At 38.0% G+C, this 20439-nt stretch overlaps 2 protein-coding genes across 2 annotated transcripts in view; one reads left to right on the forward strand and one right to left on the reverse strand.

The window, feature by feature from the left end:
* The window catches only part of LOC103717855 (protein unc-13 homolog), a 36281-nt gene extending 33252 nt beyond the window's left edge, over nt 1-3029 (reverse strand). The window contains exons 1-2 of the mRNA XM_008806394.4: nt 2249-3029; nt 40-909 (exon numbers count right to left, since the gene is read on the reverse strand). Coding sequence (XP_008804616.2) covers nt 40-909; nt 2249-2773 — 1395 coding nt within the window. The 5' untranslated portion in view covers nt 2774-3029. The remainder of the gene's footprint in view (nt 1-39; nt 910-2248) is intronic.
* Nucleotides 3030-15764: 12735 nt separating this feature from the next.
* LOC103717856 (dehydrogenase/reductase SDR family member on chromosome X-like) lies at nt 15765-20280 on the forward strand. Its single transcript, XM_008806395.4, has 9 exons — nt 15765-16105; nt 16224-16290; nt 17371-17399; nt 17492-17700; nt 18264-18382; nt 18870-18974; nt 19072-19147; nt 19643-19796; nt 19915-20280. Exons 1-9 carry the CDS (start codon nt 15917-15919, stop codon nt 20068-20070), a joined length of 1104 nt encoding a protein of 367 aa, XP_008804617.2. The 5' UTR covers nt 15765-15916; the 3' UTR covers nt 20071-20280.
* The last annotated feature ends 159 nt before the right edge of the window (nt 20281-20439 follow it).

The following is a 20439-nucleotide window of genomic DNA, read 5'->3' on the forward strand; positions in this document are numbered from 1 at the left end:
GGCCATTCAGAGTTTAATTTGCAGTTGAAGAGGAGTTACCTGAGCAAAAGCAGTCCGGAGTGAGGACCGAATGTATGTATCAATCCTGCTGCGAGCTACATCAGTTTCTTCTCTCCTCTTACGACGATACTCTTGTGAAATATCTTCCATTAGTATCTTGGCAGCCGATACTCCTAAAGAAACAATACTTTGCATGGATTCAATATTACTAGGATCAAAGGTATCATGGTAAGCAAGAAGTCTCTTCTCTGTCCATCCCATTATCGAGCTCAATGTTGAACTCAATATCTTAGAATAAGCTGAATCTTTTGTTGCTTTGGCATCCTTAGCAACTTCAGCTAACTGATTATCAGCTGCAAACAGTAGATCAATGTCAACTTGACCAGTTGTAACAAAACGGTGAAATAAAGCCCAAGTAAAGCAGAGATTATGATGCATCTGATTTATCCCTAGGATAGTCCAAGTCTTCTTTATCAATTCTAGAACCTCATCAATTTCGTCGATTATTGATCCTTCCTCGCTGTTATCAAAACAAGCTTCTAGCAGCATTTGGTACAGATGGAGATTCAGTGGAAAACCATCTGCCCAATGGCATGTATCTGAAGCAAATCCGTCAGAAGCTTTGCATGCCAGGGCCATCACAGCACTGCGTAGAACCTGCATTGACTCTGAATTTCTTCCCGTTTCAAGTGGTCCCTCTGAAGCTCCGCATATGATTTGTCTTAGCCGCTGAGCTGAAACATCTGATTTTTGTAATGGACGAAAAGGGTGTAAGAGTAATCCAGCCTCGAGAATCTTTAAGTTCCTAAGCTGCCAGGTTTCGTATTCTTGTTGATCAGGAAAGTCAGTAGCCTTGAACTGCTGCAATAACTCCAGTGGCAAAACCATGGACTCCATGCGTCTCCCAAGCTGTTATTTGGGGAAGAGGAAAAAAATGCCGCTGTCAAAACACAATGACTTTCTTCTTTTTCTTATTTTTTGCAATGTAAATATCTTGAAAGAAACAAATCATTATATTACTAGCATTGATGCGCCAGGCAAGTAAAATCAAAAGACAGAGTTATTCTAAGGGCCCTACTGTTTCTTTAAATGTGAAACAGAAAACCAGATTCACATGATCAAATGATGACGACCAGCATTTTTCCATGACAATCTAGTACTGAATTACCCCAAGGGATCTCAATTTTCAAAGAAACAGCAGATTGGGTAGCTTCTCATGTTGCCAATCACTCTGGGATAGTGTTCTGGAAGTCTTTTTCTTCTATTCCCAGGCAGTTTCATGACATTTTGAACTCAGATTCTGGTAATTGTATATATAGTAGGGCTGTATAATAGTAACCACACACCCCCACCCACCCCAACCAAACCAAAAAAAAAAGAAGAGGAAAGTCTAAGCATTGGAAGTGAAATTTTATTGCAAAGAATTAAATAGACAGGTTAGGCTTAAGTTATTGCATAATGGTTTATAGCAATTACAATAAACCATACTTGAGTGGAACATTTTAGCATTTCAATCTGTAGACTGGTGGATAAACACCCGAATTAACACATTCTTTTGATCGCAGCACTGTAAAAAGCTATAGAAACCTCTAATAACATAGCATCACAAGATTTTGTTCGCAGTTTACAAGCCCAATTACCACTCAACAGTTAAGTCGGCTGCAGGATATAAGTTACCAACTGAGTTGAGACTCACTATACTAATAAGGTTAGCGTGGAATCAGCATCACCACTAGGATTTCAACAAAATGAAAGATCAGTAATCAACATAAGATTGGTTTATAGTTAAAAAGTAGAGGGGAACCCAAAAAAGATTTGCCCCTTGACCACCACAGACAAGATTAATCAAAGCCGGAAAATAGTTAATTTAGGTCGCAAATAAGAACATGAATAAGAACTTTAAGAAAAACAACCCCCATAATGCAGCGCCAGATAAAATGGATATTTGGGAGCGAAGAGAATAATTATTTGGCGGCTTAAAAATTTAACTGCAATGAAGAATATAGCTAGAAGTGTCGACAAAATAAAAATAACTCCGCAGATTAAAATCTTGAGCAAAGTTAGTTGGTAAATTTAATGAAAAATAATAACAGGTCACCTTTTTTATAAATGATCTTCTTAATTAAAGAATTCAGATATGCTTCTACCACACATCAAGCATTATGTTACATAATAATACAAAAGAAACACCCAAAAAAAAAAGGAAAAATACAGTTGAACCGAAAACCCTAAAAATTTCAGAGCTGACCTGACTCGCGGCAGCCCGGAGCAGTCCCCGCCGGATCCGGGAGTCCGCCTGCTCGGACATCCCCATCTGCACCCTCATCAGCTCTCCGACGGTAGTCGGGCGCTTGGAGCCCTTGGACGGGCTGCTCTCCTTGCCGGGGCTCTTCTTCGACGACTTGATCCCGAGTGCCTTCTTCATCTTACTGGCCGCCGTTGAGGTGAGCGAGCGCTGGAGAGACGAGGAGGAGGAGGAGAGCGTCGACGAGGACGCCGGCGAGGACAGCGATCGGTCGGCGGAGGGCGGTGTGCGCTCGGACTGGGGAATGTAGGTGAGGGGCTTGCCGCCGGTGGAGCGGCAGGCCGCGACGAAGATCTCGTAGGCGGTCTCTCGGAGCTCCGGATCTAGGAGGCCGCAGCCCAACTGGCCGTAGGGGGAGGGGAGATCAGCGGCGGTCATGGCGGCGGTGGACGAAAGCCTCAGGGAGCTGCCGTTCGTCTCTCGCTTGGAGTCCCCCAGGGCTCCCTTCTCTCTAAAGAGCCGAGCCATCTCCGCCGGTAATTCTCTCTTCTCTTTTTTATTTATTTTTCTTCTCTTCTCCTCCTCAAGGATGGTGGTGGGGTTGGTTGAGCCCTGAGAGAGAGAGAGAGAAAGAGAGAGAGAGGAGGGCTACAGGAGTTTCGAGAGAGAGAGGAAAAAAAGAGAAACAGAGGAAGAGGACGGGGGTAGGAGATGAAAGAGAAAGAAGGACAACAACGGGGAGTTGGATGACAGCAGAACGGGATCTTGGTTGTTTCCTTTTCTTTTCCAATCCCTTTACTTTCCTGCGATTGTTACTGTAGAGGACTCGCTTTGAAATAATCGAGTCTTTCGCGTGTGAGTATAGGTTTAGGTGAATCTATGTATATATAAAGACCAGAGGTTAATGCTATTAATAATACCCTTTGCAATTTTAGTAATGGTTTTTTTATTAAAAAAATTAAAAAAAAAAAAAAGCAACACGAGGACTTTCAAGACAGTCATACTATTCTCATCTAAGTACACTTAACTGCAGAGTTCTAATAAAATTCGGTGCATTAGTATTGGTATGATTGACCATTTTTGCACTTTTAGTGATGCTTTTTTTGGCTCTGAATATGGATAATTGGTATATGGGATTAGAACTGAAGATTGTGTAATTGATAGAATGTGTTGTTACAATTACCATGTCGTTGTCAATTTATAATTGAAAACAATATCTTTGATTGATTCACAATCCTAATTCTACAAAGAAGCATTCCATCTGGCAAGCCTAAGTATGGCATAAAATTTACTGGTCGCAAATTTATGGTGAATGCTTATATGTTGATCATTCGTTGATGGATAATTAGGACTTATTCTTTATAATTTTTCATACTCAATTGTGCACACTCGTTTATTAGTTCATGCCACAACATTTCGGTTGCTCATGACAAACTTTAGGAAAAACGAACAAATAGATACGGATTTAAGTTTTCCTCCCTATCGAATCTGTTGAATTATGTTCCTGAAAGGAACTTGAGCGAAGAATGTCAGTTCTCTTGAAAGACATTCTAGTGGAAACGTGCAAGCATGGATGAAATCCTCCAGTGGCAAGAAGCATTTGATCAATTTTGCAAGAAAAATGAAAGTCCCTGGGTAACTTTTAGGCAAAAAAACAATAGAGATTTGTAGGTGGGAAAAGAAAAGTTGACTCGTGACTAATATGGATTTGATCTTCTTGTCTCGACACAATATTATAGGTTACAAAATTTAGCCAAAGTTATTCTCAAATGCTTGAAGAAAAGACAATCCTATGAATCCAGATTAGATTAAAAATCTTTAGCATCCATAGCCTCTTGACCACCCTTGTTCCCTTAGAGGTGTTATGCATGGCAAGAAGGAAATAGACAGGGGCGAACTCATGAATTCAGTGAACAAGTTTTGATGTCTATTAGTGCCAAAGGCTTTTGTCCAAATTATCTCATATATCAAGCCTGTAAATGATTGTCAGAAAGCTACAGTTTTGTCCCCTTTTCGCTTTTTGGTATTCCAGGGGAGGAGACCAAGGCATGCCTACAACTAAACAAAGGAGAAAATCATGAACTAAATCATCAACATTAAAAAATAAACCATATTTCTGTAAGAAAATATAAAATATATAAATAAATCTATCTTATTCTATAAGTTTAAGTTTTTGGGACAAGTGGTAATTTCAATCTGGTATCAAAGCAGAGATCTTGAGTATCCTATCTCCGCACTCTTTAACTTTATTATTAAAAACTTTCACATGTTAGGCCTATCCATTAAAAAAAAATTCGATTCACATGTGAGGAAAAGTGTAAGAAAATATAAACTATATAAATAAATCTATCTCATCCTAACAAGTGGTAATTTTAATAATTCCTAACTGATTTGGAAGACTATGAAATATGGACCCCCTTCCTATCATCAGGAATATATATATATATATATATATATATATATATATATATATATATATATATATATGTAGTCATTAGTGATCAAGAATTCAATAGTAGCAGTTTGGGTGGTCAGTGTTAGAGAAGCCTGCCGATTTCAAGACTTTGAAGACATGGTCGGCCGTCAGCCTTGGAAACGTTCTGAGTGAATTGGTCCTCGTGCCGAGTTTTTTTGCAGCGTCCACTGCAGCACGGATTACAGCAGGGTGAAGTTTGTCCATTTGCCTAAGGGTAAGGTTCATGTGTGGACAAAAGAGTAGATGCCCTCAAATGGTGATTTGGACGGTGGACCCACTCAAACGCAAGGAACATGCGAGCTCTTGGCCAAAGTGGGGCAATTAAAAAAAAAAACAGCCCATTTGGTACATGAAAGTGATCCCGTGGTTAAGGTGAATAAGATGAGTCATATTAGCCGAGTCGAGTGAAACCTGACACATGGATTCTCTTTTTCGCCTTTTTATTTCCCTCTTCCTTTCCGTACTCTGTTTGATTGGCTCGTTAATTGAGCTCTATGGTCGGGACAAAGAGCCTAACGTTTGGTCGAGGCATAAAGCGGGGCAAATTAGAGCCCCACCGCATGATGGGCAGCAAAATTAATGGCTCTCTATTCCAAATGCTACAATGATGGGGCTTATGGTCCCAAGCCCCATCAAGCTCTTGCATCGCTTTTTGGCGTCCGCCCTTAAAGACTGTACCAATTTGTAGGTAACATTTGCTGAATTTATGTTTTTCAACACCATAGAATTCTAGATTAGCCATGGAAATCATGGGCTCAATCTAGTAGAATCAATCTCACAATGAAGAACAATGAAAATAAACTAAATTGATTCAATTCCAATAATCAAAGAACAAAATAGAAAAATAAATCTAGTAGGAGATCATGAGGATCTCTTATTAGCCTAATCTAATAAGAGATTGATTTATCTTTTATTAGCTCAAGTCAAAGATTCTAGATCTAAGACCCAGCTTAGATGGTGAACCTTGCGTCCGAAACTTATTTAAAAGAGAGGAAGGGTCTACTCTAAACCCAGATAAGAGCATGTGATGTTCTTCTGTCTATGATTGGATACCAGGAGGGCGAATTCGCATCCGAGGGACATGGAATGAATCCTGGCGTGCACTTGGCACGTGTGCGCCTTGAATTATGTGAATATTAGGTATGTCACATGCGATTCTACGTGCTAAGTTTGATAACTTATTTTAAGGCTTGATAATATGAGATGAGAAAGGATAATATTTGGGAGTTGGTGAAGGATATAAATCAGAGGTGTGGCATCCAATAGATGGGATGTATTGTGAGGTACGCCTTTGAACCAATAAATTGACTCTTTTATCCTGGTGGGCGGCCGTTCTCCACTCGATTCCTGATCGCAAGGTGACCTCAGCCATCCTTGGTCGTTGTCGATTCGGTTTCCACTAATCTATCTGGAATCCTAGATATAAAACCTTGGACATATATTTAAACTAGATTTATGGTTTTTTGGTAACCTTGTGATAACCAAGTTTGTGGTTTCTTTCACTAATGCAACCAAAGAGTTGCAATGATGCATTTAAATAAATCTAAAATGTCATCGTGATCTATTCGGGCATCTTTTCATCAGACCAACTGGACTCGAGAGTAGGGGTGGCAAAATATGACCCGACCCGCCAACCCGACCCGTGTTCGACCCGCCATAAACAGGTTTGGGTTTGGCCTAAACAGGTTCGGGTCGTAAACAGGTCGACCCGTTTAACCTGTTTATTAATTGGATCGGATACGGATTTTAGATGTCTAACCCGTTTAAACCGTTTAACCCGTTTAACTGTTGGTCAGGTTAAACAGGTCTAAACAGGTTAAACGGGTTAAACAGGTTAAACGGGTTAAACAGGTTAAACAGGTCTAAACAGGTTAAACGGGTCTAAACAGGTCTAAACAGGTCGAGTTGGGCAGGTTAAACAGGTTGGGTTGGACAGATTAAACAGGTCTAAACAGGTTAAACGGGTCAGGTTGGGCAAACAGGTTAAACAGGTCGGGTCGGGTTGGGTAAACAGGTTAAATGGGTCGGGTCGGGTTACCTGTTTAATAAACAGGTCAGGTTCAGGTTTGCAATTCTTGACCCGTTTAATAAACAGGTCGGGTTCAGATTTATAGTTTTCTGACCCGACCTGTATTTGACCCGACCTGTTTATGCCTGACCCGACCCGATTGCCACCCCTACTCGAGAGACAAGAGGTTGGCGGGTAAGTGGTGGCACTTTTTTAACAAAACGGCATCAGCTCCCGTCCATTCAAGGTGCTTCCACATTTGGAGGATAGCAACAGGGATGATGTCTGAGGCATACGTATACCAAACACAGCCTCAGGATGGATCGGGTCAAATATGGATCGAATACTGAGGCAAAAATTTATCAATACAAATTCTATTTATTTATTAAACATATCAAAATTTAAATTTTAGATTTGATATATTTATTAAATAGGTAATATAATTTGACATGCACAGCTAATTTACCCTACAAATCGAACCAAGTTAAATGTATTAAATAAGTTAAGTAGATTTTTAATAGATAAAATGAATTTAAATAGATTAAATAGATTAAGCAGATTGTGTTCGATATGATAGAAGTAGGTTAAATAAGTTTAAACAGGGCAAGACAGATTTAATGAATCAAAGATTTAAATCTAAATTCAATCCGTTTAATAAATATGTCTAGATAGTCTGATTTGTTTATAATTTTAATTTATTTATATCAAATCTAAATTTGTTTTAAATTGATTGTTTATGGATCCAATTGATTGATTGGATCATCACTCGTGGAGTTATTTAGGTTAACCATCATTTCATTTCTAGAGATTGGAGATCGACTGATGCCCAATGTCATTTTGTTTTCCTTTTTACTTTTTCTCAAAAAAGGCACAATTGAAAACAACTTAACAAACAAACAGGTAAGCCAGGTTTTAAATATTTCAACGAGACATGCAAATGTAAATAAATTAACAAGAAAGTGCTAACGCACCGCATGGGTTGTGTATTGCACCCTTGAGAATCATGGCTGCTTGGTAAAACAGTAGGGCATTCTGATGGGGAAAAAGTGGACCACCCAACACATATGATTAAAGCACCCGAGTCTGACGGCGAGCGTGACCTTGGTAAGTATGGCCTCGGCAGGCATGATCTCGGCAAGTGTGATCTCGGTAGGCATGACCTCAGCAGGCGTGGTCTCGGCTGAGCAAAGCCCGATTGACCTCGAGGCCAAGGAAGACCTAGTCAGAAGCTGAGACCAACCCCAACTCCACCAACAGTCAAGCTGGTCTACCTAAAGAAGGGCTCACCAAAATTCTCCATATTCGGGATTAAATCCCGCAGTCTCCGCCACAACGGCTGTCAATATTTGAATCCAAGCAATCTCAACCGATTGCCGGCTAACCTAAAATTCCGTGCCATCTAAGGTAATTTATTTAATCCAAGATTTGCGTAATCACATCTGATTGTGAGTAACCGCTACACCCCCTCCTATAAAGAGGGGGGACTCCGGGGAGAGAGGTATCTTCTTCCATCGCCAGAAAACATCTTTCCATTAAAATATCTCAAGATTCCTCTCTGACTTAAGCATTGGAGGGCCTTCACCGGATACCCCGGCCCACGCTTCTTGCAGGTCCGCTGGAAACAGCCGTTTGCCACCGCACTGCAGCAGAAGCTCCTCCTCCTTGGTTCGCGGTCACCCTCGGGTCTGATTTCCAGCAACACATTCCATGCATTATGTGCTTTTTTGGGCATGATACAATGGCCATGCTATGAATTATCTATCCTTATCCACTGTTAAAGATGAAAGGAATGAAGACTGAGAAGAGGAGAAAGTTCAGGAGAAGAAAGGGAAAAAGCTTGGGAAGAAACAGAGTTGTATTTAATTCAATTCTTTTCTGTATACATTGCTCTGTTTAAATAGAGCGGGAGTAACTGATTAACTATAGTAACTAATTAAAGTTTAACTAATTGAAAACTGTTATAACAACTAATCCAGCTGTTAATCTTTAACTAATCCTCTTATCCACATTAATAGAAATAATAGAATTTTCTTAGTTTTTGTTTGTTAGTCACTGTTTGTATCAGAGTTCCTGTGTGTGCCAGAGAGAGAAAGAGCTTCAGCTATTTTAACACTCCCCCTCAAGATGGAGTATGTATATTATGCACACTTATCTTGGATAGTAATGAATGAAACAAAGGATCACTAACTGCTTTAGTAAAAATGTCAGCTAGCTGATTTTGAGAAGGTACATGTAAAGTATGGATAACTCCTTCTCGAATTTTGTCTCTGACAAGATGGCAATCCAACTCTATATACTTTGTTCTTTTATGAAAAATTGGATTGGCAGCAATATGTAGAGCACCTGATTATCACAAAACAAAATTGCTGGCCTATTATGTTTTACTTCCAAATCTGCAAGTAAGTATAACAACCATTGAATTTCAAAAGTAGCTGAGGCCATTACTCTATATTCTGCTTCGGCTGATGACCTTGATACTGTATTTTATTTCTTAGATTTTCAACACACCAATGCATTTCCCAAAAATGCACAATACCCTGTTATTGACATCCTTGTATCTGGACAACTTGCCCAATCTGAATCTGAGAATACTTTTAGATGAAGATCATTGGAGGCTGGAAAGAAAATCCCTAGTGTTGGTGTGCCTTTAATATATCTAAGAGTTATGTGAGCTGCATTCAAGTGAGGCTGCCTTGGTTGATCCAAAAACTGACTTAATGCTTGAACAGCAAATGACAAATCAGGTCTAGTGATAGTGAGATAAAGTAACCTGCCAACTAATCGTCTATATGTTGTTAGATCTTTTAACAATTCTCCAGAAGATCTGTCAAGCTTCATGTTTTGCTCTATTGGGGTTTTGGCTGCAACATCCTCAGTGAAACCAATAGACTGATATTCCTTTTGTAGACCTGGCTACTTCTTAGCCCAGAAAATATTTCAAAATCCCTAAATCTTTAATTTTAAATTGATGATCAAGTGCAGATTTGAGAGCATTGATTTCTTCTGGATCATTTCCAGCTAGTATAATATGATCAACATATACTAAAAGAGCAATAAATGAATTAGCCTTTGATTTGGTAAACAATGTGTAATCTGCTTTAGACTGCTTAAAAGCTTGCTGAATTAAGAAATCAGAGAATTTAGCAAACTATTGTCGTGATGCTTGCTTCAAACCATGCAATGATTTATTCAGCTTACAAACTACTTGTGATGATGAAGACTCCCCCTTGCTGCCAAATCCAGGAGGCATTTTCATATAAATCTCTTCATTTAAGTCACTATGTAAAAATGCATTATTAACATCAAGTTGTTGCAAATGCCAATTTCGAGCTGCAGCTACTGCCAACAAGGTTCTAACAGAGGTAAGTTTAGCTACTGGAGAGAAAGTGTCAAAGTAATCAAAGCCTTCTATTTGAGTGTAACCTTTAGCAACCAAACGAGCCTTCAATCCTTCCATAGTACCATCTGATTTAAGTTTTATTTTGTAAACCCATTTGCAGTCTATGAGATGTTTCCCCAGTGATAAAGAAGTGAGAGTCCATGTGTTGTTCTCTTCTAAAGCTTGAATTTCTTTAGCCATAGCCTCACACCATTCAGGTTTCTTAGCAGCTTGTTCAAAAGAAGTAGGTTCCTCAATATTGGAAAGACTGAGTGTGTAGGCAAAATGAGAAGGAAAAAATTTGTCATATCCAAGATATTGAGAAATATCATGAGGATTACCTGAATTATAGGGAATTGTGCTGCTGGAATTGACTGGCTTGTAAGATGAGGCGGTTAATTGACAATGATAATTTTGAAGATAAAAAGGTTTCTTTCGTATCCAAGTTGACCTTCTAGGAGGAGGAATAGAAGAAGAAAAAATGGATTGTTCTGTGGCTTGTTCTGTATAGGTAACATTAGGATGGGAATTAACAGAAGAATGATTGATAGAAGAAGAAACTACTTCGGGAATAGGATGTGGGAAAACAAAAGCATTGGTATCATCAAAATGAACAGATTTAATACGAAACACATCTTCATGAAAAATGACGTCACGACTAATGAACACAGAATGGTTTTCAAGATCAAAGACCTTATATCCCTTAATTGCATAAGGATAGCCAATAAAGATGCACTTGTGAGCTCTTGAATCAAATTTAGATTTAGCTTGGTTTAATGAAGAGGCAAAGCACAAACAATCAAAAGTTCTAATATGGTTGTAGTTTGGTTTTTGTGCAAACAAAAGTTCAAAAAGTATTTTACCTTTAAGTAATTGACTCGGAGGGTCTATTTATAAGATAAGTAGCAGTAAGAATGCATTCTCCCCAAAATTTGAGAGGTAAGCTTGCTTGAAATCTAAGGGCTCGAGCAACATTTAACAAATATTGATGTTTTCTCTCCACAATTCCATTCTGTTGTGGAGTTTCAACACATGTTCTCTGATGAATTATCCCTTTCAAAAGAAAGAATTCTCTAAGGTTAAACTCTGAACCATTGTCAGATCTAACACTCTTAATTTTGTGGTTAAATTGAGTTTCAACTAGAGTGAAAAAGGACATAATTGTGGACGTGTTTGTGCTTTGGACCTCAGCAAATAAACCCATGTAGATCTGCTATAGTCATCAACTATAGTTAAAAAGTATTTAGAACCATCAAGTGCTGAAACATTAAATGGTCCCCATAAGTTACAATGTATCAAATCAAATGGAGATGTAGACTTTATTGTACTGAATTTGAAAGGTAATCTATATTGTTTTGCAAGAGGACAAACATCACATTGATGTATATGATGCACATTTATTTCAGGTATATCATTCTGCAGAAAATGCAATTTGGTAGATGAAGGATGTCCTAATCTATAATGCCAAATGTCTGAGATTATATTGAAGACATTATTCACTAGATGTTTAGAGGAACTATTTGAATCAACCATCAAGTAAAATAGTCCACCTCTTTCTTTAGCAAGTCCAATCATTCTCCATGAGCACAGGTCCTGAATAAAACAGAGTCCAAGGGAAAAAATTAGGCAGCAGTTCATATGTTTCAGTAGAGAACTAACTGAAATGAGGTTGAAGGAGAAGGATGGCACACAAAGAACATTGTGTAGGGTGATATGCTCAGACAATTCAACATCCCCTATATGAGTAACAGCAACTGAACTTCCATTTGGAAGCTTCACAAATCTGGAAATAGTGGCAGTAATTTTGCTAAGAAAGGAGATAGAACAGACCATATGATCTATGGCTCTAGTATTTAACACCCAAACAGATGCATCATGGTTGAGAGAAATGGTGCAGATCATAGAGTTTTTACCTACCAAATTTGCTAGAGATTGATCCTAAGAATTTGAGGTGCTACCTGGCTGAAAAACAGAAGACTGCATCTTATCATCTGATGCTTGAACCAGAGCAAGCAATTGTTGATACTGTTCTCGAGTAAAAGGAAATTCTGAAGAGTGTGATGCATCATAAGACCCTTTAGCTGAGGTGGAAACCATTCAAGGATGTTGTGAGATATCAAAAACTCTCTTTGAAGCCGTTTGTGGGTACTGTGAAACATCAGAACCATAGATTTGCTGGTTCTGCTAAAGCTGCACTTGATTAGCTGCACTTGAAGCAGAGTTCCTTGACTTTGCTTTGTATCCAGGTGGATATCCATGAACTTTATAGCATCTATCAATTGTGTGTCCCAAAATACCACAATGACTGCAAAGAGTTCTTTTCCTTCTATTACCAGATCTATTAAAGTTTCTTGTAGAAACATTGTTTGAATGTATGGAAGCATTCAAACTTCTCCCAAGCATAGCAACAAAATCTAAATTCTGTGCAATGGTAGCAGAAACTTCTCTCTACTTTTCTTTTTGTAAAATCAATGAAAACACTTTATTAATTGATAGGAGTGGATCAATCAGGAGTATTTGTCCTCTAATATGAGAGAACGATTTATTTAGTCCCATAAGAAACTGAATCACATATTCTTCTTGCTGATAACGTGCAAGGTTATTTGTGGCTCCACATGAACAGATAGGAAGTGATCTGTAACTTCCTAATTCATCCCATAAAGATTTGAGTTTAGTGAAGTAGGAACTAACCGAAGTATTGTTCTGATTCAAGGATGAAATTGTTTTCTTTAGCTGAAAAATTCGGGGGGCCATTGGTTTGAGAAAATCTCTCATTGAGATCGAGCCATATTCCATGCGCACTGTCAATGTAAAGTATGCTTGCTCCTATCTCCTTAGAAACAGAATTCAAAATCCATGAGCTTACCATGTGATTACATCTCTTCCAGGCTGAGTAGAGAGAATTTTCTAAGCTTGGTATGGTTGCAGATCCATCGATGAAGCATATCTTGTTCTTGGCACTGAGTGCCATCTCCATGGATCGGCTCCAAGATGCATAGTTATCACCAATCAGAACCTGGGATACCAGCATAGCTCCAGGACTGTCACCATGACGAAGATAGTATGGGTTTTCCATATTATCTTCTCCCGAATTGAACAGAGGATTGGCATTTGAACCATGAGGAGCATCGGAAGATTGCTCTGATACCATGTTAAAGATGAAAGGAATGAAGACTGAGAAGAGGAGAAAGTTCGGGAAAGCAAGGGGAAAAGCTTGGGAAGAAACAGAGTTGTATTCAATTCAATTCTCTTCCGTATACATTGCTCTGTTTAAATAGAGCGGGAGCAACTGATTAACTGTAGTAACTAATTACAGTTTAACTAATTGAAAACTGTTATAACAACTAATCCAGCTGTTAATCTTTAACTAATTCTCTTATCCACATTAACAGAAATAACAAAATTCTCTTGGTTTTTGTTTGTCAGCCACCGTTTGTATCAGAGTTCCTGTGTGTGCCAGAGAGAGAAAGAGCTTTAGCCATTTTAACATCCACTTCAGTGCTTCAATTTCTCAGAATTATTGTAATAAACATGTTATCAGAGACAACCTTGACCAATAAGAATGGCATCAAATTGCATAGTTGTGATCATCATGCGTGCATAGATAAGGATTTGTTATTGATGCCAAAGGTTGCTTTGTATTCTTTTCTGGCCTTGGCTTTTTTTTTGCTCTTTTTAATGTATAAAGAAAGCAACTTGATAGAGAAAAAAAGAAAAGCGAAACTTAGGTATATGTTTAATCCGATGTCAACTATTCACTCGGTAAATCTTAGGTATTTGTACAAAACCAAAAAATCCAAATAGAACCTTTAGACAACTCTTCTTAGGTGAGATCTTGGGTTATTATGGATAGTATCAAAGCAAATCCAGCCCATATAAAATAGAGGATATTGTAATGCTGAGCCAATCGCGGTATTTATAATTAGATTTTGGATCTTTAGCTTAGTAAAGATATCAGAGCTTAAATGAGAAAAGTATAAGAGCACCATGCAGGTGTCTGTTTAGTCTTACATTAATTATGCGCTAGATAGATTTTGGGTACTTATAAAAAGCCAAAGAATCCAAATAATAACTTTATCGATTAGTTTTTTTGAGCAAGGTCCTAGATCATTGTAGAAATAATTGGGTAGACCTTTTTGTTGCAAGAAAATTCGACTAATACGTGCAAAAGGGGCCATATATGGCACTTTTTTGCACCTTAATTTGAAATTAAACCAAACCTCCTAAGTTTTTATTTTTTTAAAAAAAGAAAATAAACTCCTAAAGTCTTTACTTTAAAGTGCTATGCGTTATGCACTTCCTAGAGCATGATGTGTCTCATGCTGCATTAGATGAGTTACCTAAATGAACAATCCTTACAACCACATCCAGATGTATTATTTTAAGTTTCAAGGGAGAAAAAGAAGCCCAAGCTGAACCAACCTTTAATAATCTGGGCTTGCAATGTCAAGGGGTTATTAAAGTTTTTCTCGAGGTCAATTATGTGTTTAAGTGCTTATGGGTTATCTAGATAAGTTAAATTTAATTTTTTTTAGAGACAAATTAAAAATGAAGAGCAGAGCTCCACCCACTTTATTAGAGTGTGGGGTCAGTGTAAGATAGGATTTGTTAAAATCCAGTTGGATGATAACGGTTAAAAAAGGAAGAGCAGAGCTCCATCCATTTTATTTCTCTATTTCATCATATTTGGTACATTTTAGAGGTTATATATACTTGTGTACAGACTCCATACAAAAAAAAAATAATGTAAGCTGATATAGGATCACACTAACAATGAAAAATATTACCGACTGATACAACTTATTATATGATCCCTAAAATCATTCTAACAAGATTATGCTAATAAAAAAAATAATATAGGTTGATATAGAATCACACTAATAAAGAAAAATATTATGTGCGATGTAGGTTGTTACGTAATTCCTAAAATTATACTAACAACATAAAGGGATAAACGAGTCCAAAAATGTGAATGGAGGATGCAAATGCAAATTCACTTTGATAATTATCATGTCAGGAGGATGGGTCATAGTGAATTTTCTACAATTTATCTTTAATATATATATTTTTTTAATTTGAGTTCATTTTTCATTAATCAAACATCTTGACTTTTTTAATTTCAAAAAATACACTTTCAAATGCTAGCAAAATCCAACAAAATAACTAAATGTCTACAATTGGGATTTGTACAGGTCTACTAAATTTTGTTTTTATGAAATCTACCAATTAAACAAATTTAGCAATCAAACAGCTCTAGGTGAAACTTTCATTTCTTCCTCTCTTTTTTTCTCTCAAAACTAAAAAAATATATATTTCATTAATTCTGTGTATTTTAAAATTCACACATACACGCCTGCTTCCATGAATAAGTGGAGGCTTCTAGTGCAACCCCACTTTTTAGTGGCCGCGTTCTCGTTTCGTTCCAACCAGCACATCCTTTAAAGCGTGACGCGACGTTGGAACCTGGAGCCGTTGCGCATCCGGGAGGGACGCGTCAACGACTCAACGGTGCGCGGAGGCAGCCAACACCGTTAAAGCGTGGTCATGACAGCTCGACTCTTAAAGCAATTTTAACGGCTCCGCTGACGGTTCATGATGAGAAAAAACGACAAAAAGACGTAAAATAAAATAACTGGCGGTACTCCGCCATCGCCGCCGTCATATAATCGCCGATAGGTGACAGAAATTAGATTTACTTTACGATACGAGCAGTTGTGTCCCAGGGTCTACCATTGTGTTTGTTCTCGTGCCGAAGCCGAAGAACGTTTTCCAAGCTCTGGACTACATCGAGGAAGAGCTCGTGGAGAGATGGGCGTGGACTGGGCGGCGATGGAGATGGTCTTCTCGCTGGAATTCTGGCGGATGGCCGTTGTTTGGACCCTCTCGCTCCTCTTCTCCTACTTCCAACTCCTCCGCCTGTCCCCGTCCTTCCCTCGCCGCCGCTTCACCCCTGAGCCGGCCTCCAAGGTCAAGCGCCCCATATGCGTCGTAACCGGCGTAAGGCCTTCCCTCCCCACTTCAGCTCTTTTCCTCGCTGTCTTCGAACGAAAGAGAAGTGCTTTGAGTCGAATCGAATCTTGATTTGAGTTTATTTTGATCTTCGTCGGCTTTGCAGGCGACGTCGGGATTGGGCGCGGCCGCGGCGAAAGCCCTAGCCGGCGAAGGCTATCACGTTGTTCTAGGTAAGGATCTTGGAAATTTTTTCTCCTTCATGCATTTTCGCGGACAGTTGGAGTGCAAGTGGTTTCCTGTAGTGTTTGAGCTTTAGCGTATTTATTTACTCTTCCTGTGCTGAAAATTTATGCAGTACTTATGATGATGAAGCCTTGAATTTGCATCTAATCGAAACCAGTCGATTGTATATTCACTTTTAGTTCTTGTATATTTACTCTGTCTGTTGGCTTGAGTCAAATTGAGTGAACAAGCTGCAATTTACTTTTGATACAATTCCTGACTATCAGAAATTTTTAATGCTAGGAATGATGCCTTTAGTGATATTTTTATCAACCTATATTGCACGATTTTGATGCATGGTCCAAACTTTGTGGCTTTGTACATTGTTTTGCAATATTCTTACATAATCAAATGGACAATTATACAGCTGAATGACCTTTTCACAATATGACATCAGAATGAATTTTTAGCATCCTTTAAGTTGCTTGCTTGGAAAGAGAAAGATGTCTGTTCATGTATTTGCATGTCACTAATAACGAGCCAAAGAGTTGGAAATAAGTTTCTTAAAGAATAGCTTGTTTTGTCATATTAAAGGTATGTGGAAGTTCTGATTAGGTATGTAGAAAGACCTGAATTCTATCTTGAAGATGAAGCGTTTATTTTAAATCTGTGGCAAACCCTGCTGAAATAATTAAAAGATTCTTATCAGGTAGAGTGCTTTCTTTGTCAGCTTCAGTGCTTCTTAGAAATGCTATCATTGTTTGTGCTTAGAAGTTAGCAGAATCTTCTATAGTCAGCAGAGTCTCTTTCACTTCTTTACTTATTATCTTTGTTTAGAACACTGGTTTTGCCGTAAGTTTTTCTGTAATTCCACCATGCCTTGATGGAAATATAGCATGAAAATACTATGTGGTCTCCAACCAATTGATTTTGATTCTCAATCCTGGGTAGATCTAGTTGGTCTTCTTTTCGCCTTAATTTCTAAGCTCTCATACTAAAAATTTGTTTACGAGAATAAGAAATTTTTTATCTCCTTTCGAAGTGCATGTTTTATACCTATGATTTAACTAAAGTTTTTCATCTGCCAGCTGGGCGTTGCCCTCAACTTCTATCTAAGGTACTACTTGGAGTTAGAGCATCCGCCTTTTGTAATTCAATGCCCATCCTTGTTTTTTATTGTTTCTTCAAATGTCTTCAAATGTTGAACAGATCATTGAAGAGATCAAGCAGCAACATGGAGATGCCCATCTAAATGCATTTCAGGTTGACTTGTCATCCATTCATTCCATTATGAAGTTTGAAAGTTCTTTAAAGCAGTGGCTTTTGGATTCCTATCTGCATCCTTCAATACAACTCCTGATAAATAATGCTGGAATGTTAGCAAAATCACTTCGAGTTACTGCTGATGGATTTGACCAGTAATCCCTCAGTTCCCTTTTGAAGATGCTTTTTACCATGATGTCATATAATAAATCATACTATTGTCGTGTCTTCATCCATGCAAATTCTTTAGATTTTCCTTTATTTGATTTAGAATATTTTCATGTAAGTCAAACATTTCATCTGCAAGAATAATTCTTAACTTATTCAGCAAAAAGAAATGTAGAACTAGCTATAATATTGCCAATTAATGTTGGAAGCTAGACTTATCCCATTTTTTCTGGTCAACAGAGAAGAATAAATAGAAGTTCATTCGAGTGCAAGCCCTTAAATTAGTCACCTCGGCTTGCTGAATGATGTACTCACCGCTAGTTATGTCCATGCGTGTTAGCTGTTCATTATAATTCCCGTAATAAGAAAAATTAGAGACTTTTTTTCCAATTATTTATGTGAGTTTCCATCTTAACATTTTTGAGCCCAGCAAACAGCATCAATAGCCTATAGATTTGAAAGTAACCGAGCAGCTTGCGAGATAACAGCAGTGTGATAGGACAATCTTTAAATCCAAGAATCATGTGCTGCTTTCCTGTTTGCATTTCAGGATGTTGGAGACAAACTACATTGGAGCATTTGCTTTGACCAATCTTCTTATGCCACTACTCAAGAGCAGCCCTGTGCCCTCTCGGATAGTTAATGTGACATCTTTTACACATCGATGTGGTGAGCAAAAATTTAAATCATTAAATATGCAGTTAAACAAAATATGTCCTTCTCCTGAAAATTTATTTGTTTGCATGATTGTAACAGAATATGGTAAATATGAATCCTTATTATAGGCTGAAGCTTCTTATTTTTGTAGCCAATAATATGATTTTAAGTCTTCTACTCACCCTTTCAATCATTTGAAACCTTGTTCATATTTTTGTTGGCTTCTCTTTTATTTTTCCTTTTTCTTGTGTGTTTTCTGTTGCATGTGTGTTTTTCTTTTTCGCACGGGAGGGGTTGGGATTGCATAGTTACTGGTGTTGTATTTTTTTGACTGAAATAGTTATTGGTGCTGTATTGACATATAAATTGGAACCCCTTATTGCTTTTCGGGTTCCTATCCAATGGAATGACAAACAGTGATCAGAGTCCAAAATTAAAGCTCTGCAACTGCATAGCAGTATTAAATACTAACTGCTGCATTTCTGTTTTCCATTCGTAGCATCTGATGTTGGTGTTGATAAGGAAACACTGGCTAGGAAAAATCTCTGTTGCTTGTCAACCTCAAAAAGGTATCCTTTGGCTGCTACTTATGAGTATTCAAAACGTAAGTTTGTTCTTGTAGAAAGAGAAGTCAATTGGAGAAAAAAGGAGTCAAATTTAAATATTTTCTTGTTTCTAACCAATATTTATACATTTAACAGTGTGCTTACTGTTATTCTCATATGAGCTACATCGGCAGCTTTGCGTGATGGATCCAACTTCTACCGTCTCTGTCATGTATGTATCTGTAAAGTTTGAAAGAAATGTTGATATTTTCTTTTTTGTGTAGCTATCTCTTGAAATGATTAAAATGCATGTACGTGTGCAAGTGTAGCTTAGGTTAGTGAATTGGGTAAACCTAGAAAAGGCACTCATATCATACTTAAAACACTTCTATCATACACCAAACTTATTCTGTTTATATAGTTTTCAAACTTACACTAGCTCACTAAACGATTTCTCATTCATGTTGCCCTTCTGAGTGAAACCATCATTAGAACAAGGATCCACGAGGGCTCTCAGGTTGTTGCTTAGTATGACAAAAGGCTAACATAATATCTAATTTTGTAGCAAGTGCGCAACTATGCTGCAGTAAATAGTGGAGAATATTAATTTTATTGCAACATCAGAGCTATGAATATCACATCATATTTTGATATGTAGAGTGTTACAACATATACTGTCCTGACTACTGTTTTAGTGAAGATAACAAGTTGTGTTCAAATATTTTAGCCCTGCAGATCCTGGAGTAGTAGAAACCAACATCATGCGGGAACTTCCTCCATGTCTCTCCCAACTAGCTTTTATGGTTCTTAGATTCCTGCATCTTTTGCAATCTCCTGAATGTGGAGTTGGCTCTATTCTTGATGCAGCCTTGGCACCACCTGTAAGCTTTCTTCATTTGATTTATCTGCTTCCAGTAATTCAATGCTATTTCAGTATCACAGAAAATGTGGCAAGTGCTTATGGTGTCGTCTTTTTTTTTTTTTCCTCTGTTGTCTCAGGAGGCTTCAGGGAAGTATTTCTTTGGCGGGAAGGGCAGGACAATCAAGTCCTCTTCGCTTTCCTACGATGCGAGACTTGCAGAGAGACTGTGGTCAGCTTCTTTAATGCTGCTTCAAGAAGCAAAATGCCGAGTGCCTGAATCAGCAAACACTTGATGAAATTTACGGACATTCAGGTTTTCATGGAGGATGCTTCTAATCATGTAGTCAAATCAACCACAATATCGTGTGTTCATGGCTTTAGTTTCTAAGTGTCGAATGAACGCTTATATGGGTGTTCATAATAAGCATTCATCATATTCCTTTCTCCCTCTCTCTTTTGTCATGATCAACAATGCAGAAGGCAAGGCATGTTCTGTTACCGCATTTCACCACTCAAATCACATTGGAGAGCTTATCTTGGATAATCTAGAAATTTCAAAAGCTAATAACTTATATTTTGAAATAAGCTTGGTTCCAAAGTTTATCATATTTGTTGGTAGTCAAGGGACCAATGCAGGCACCTTTGGAAATCTAGCAAGTGAG

Source organism: Phoenix dactylifera, chromosome 4 (genome assembly GCF_009389715.1).
Source record: "Phoenix dactylifera cultivar Barhee BC4 chromosome 4, palm_55x_up_171113_PBpolish2nd_filt_p, whole genome shotgun sequence".
NCBI classification, from domain to species: domain Eukaryota; kingdom Viridiplantae; phylum Streptophyta; class Magnoliopsida; order Arecales; family Arecaceae; genus Phoenix; species Phoenix dactylifera.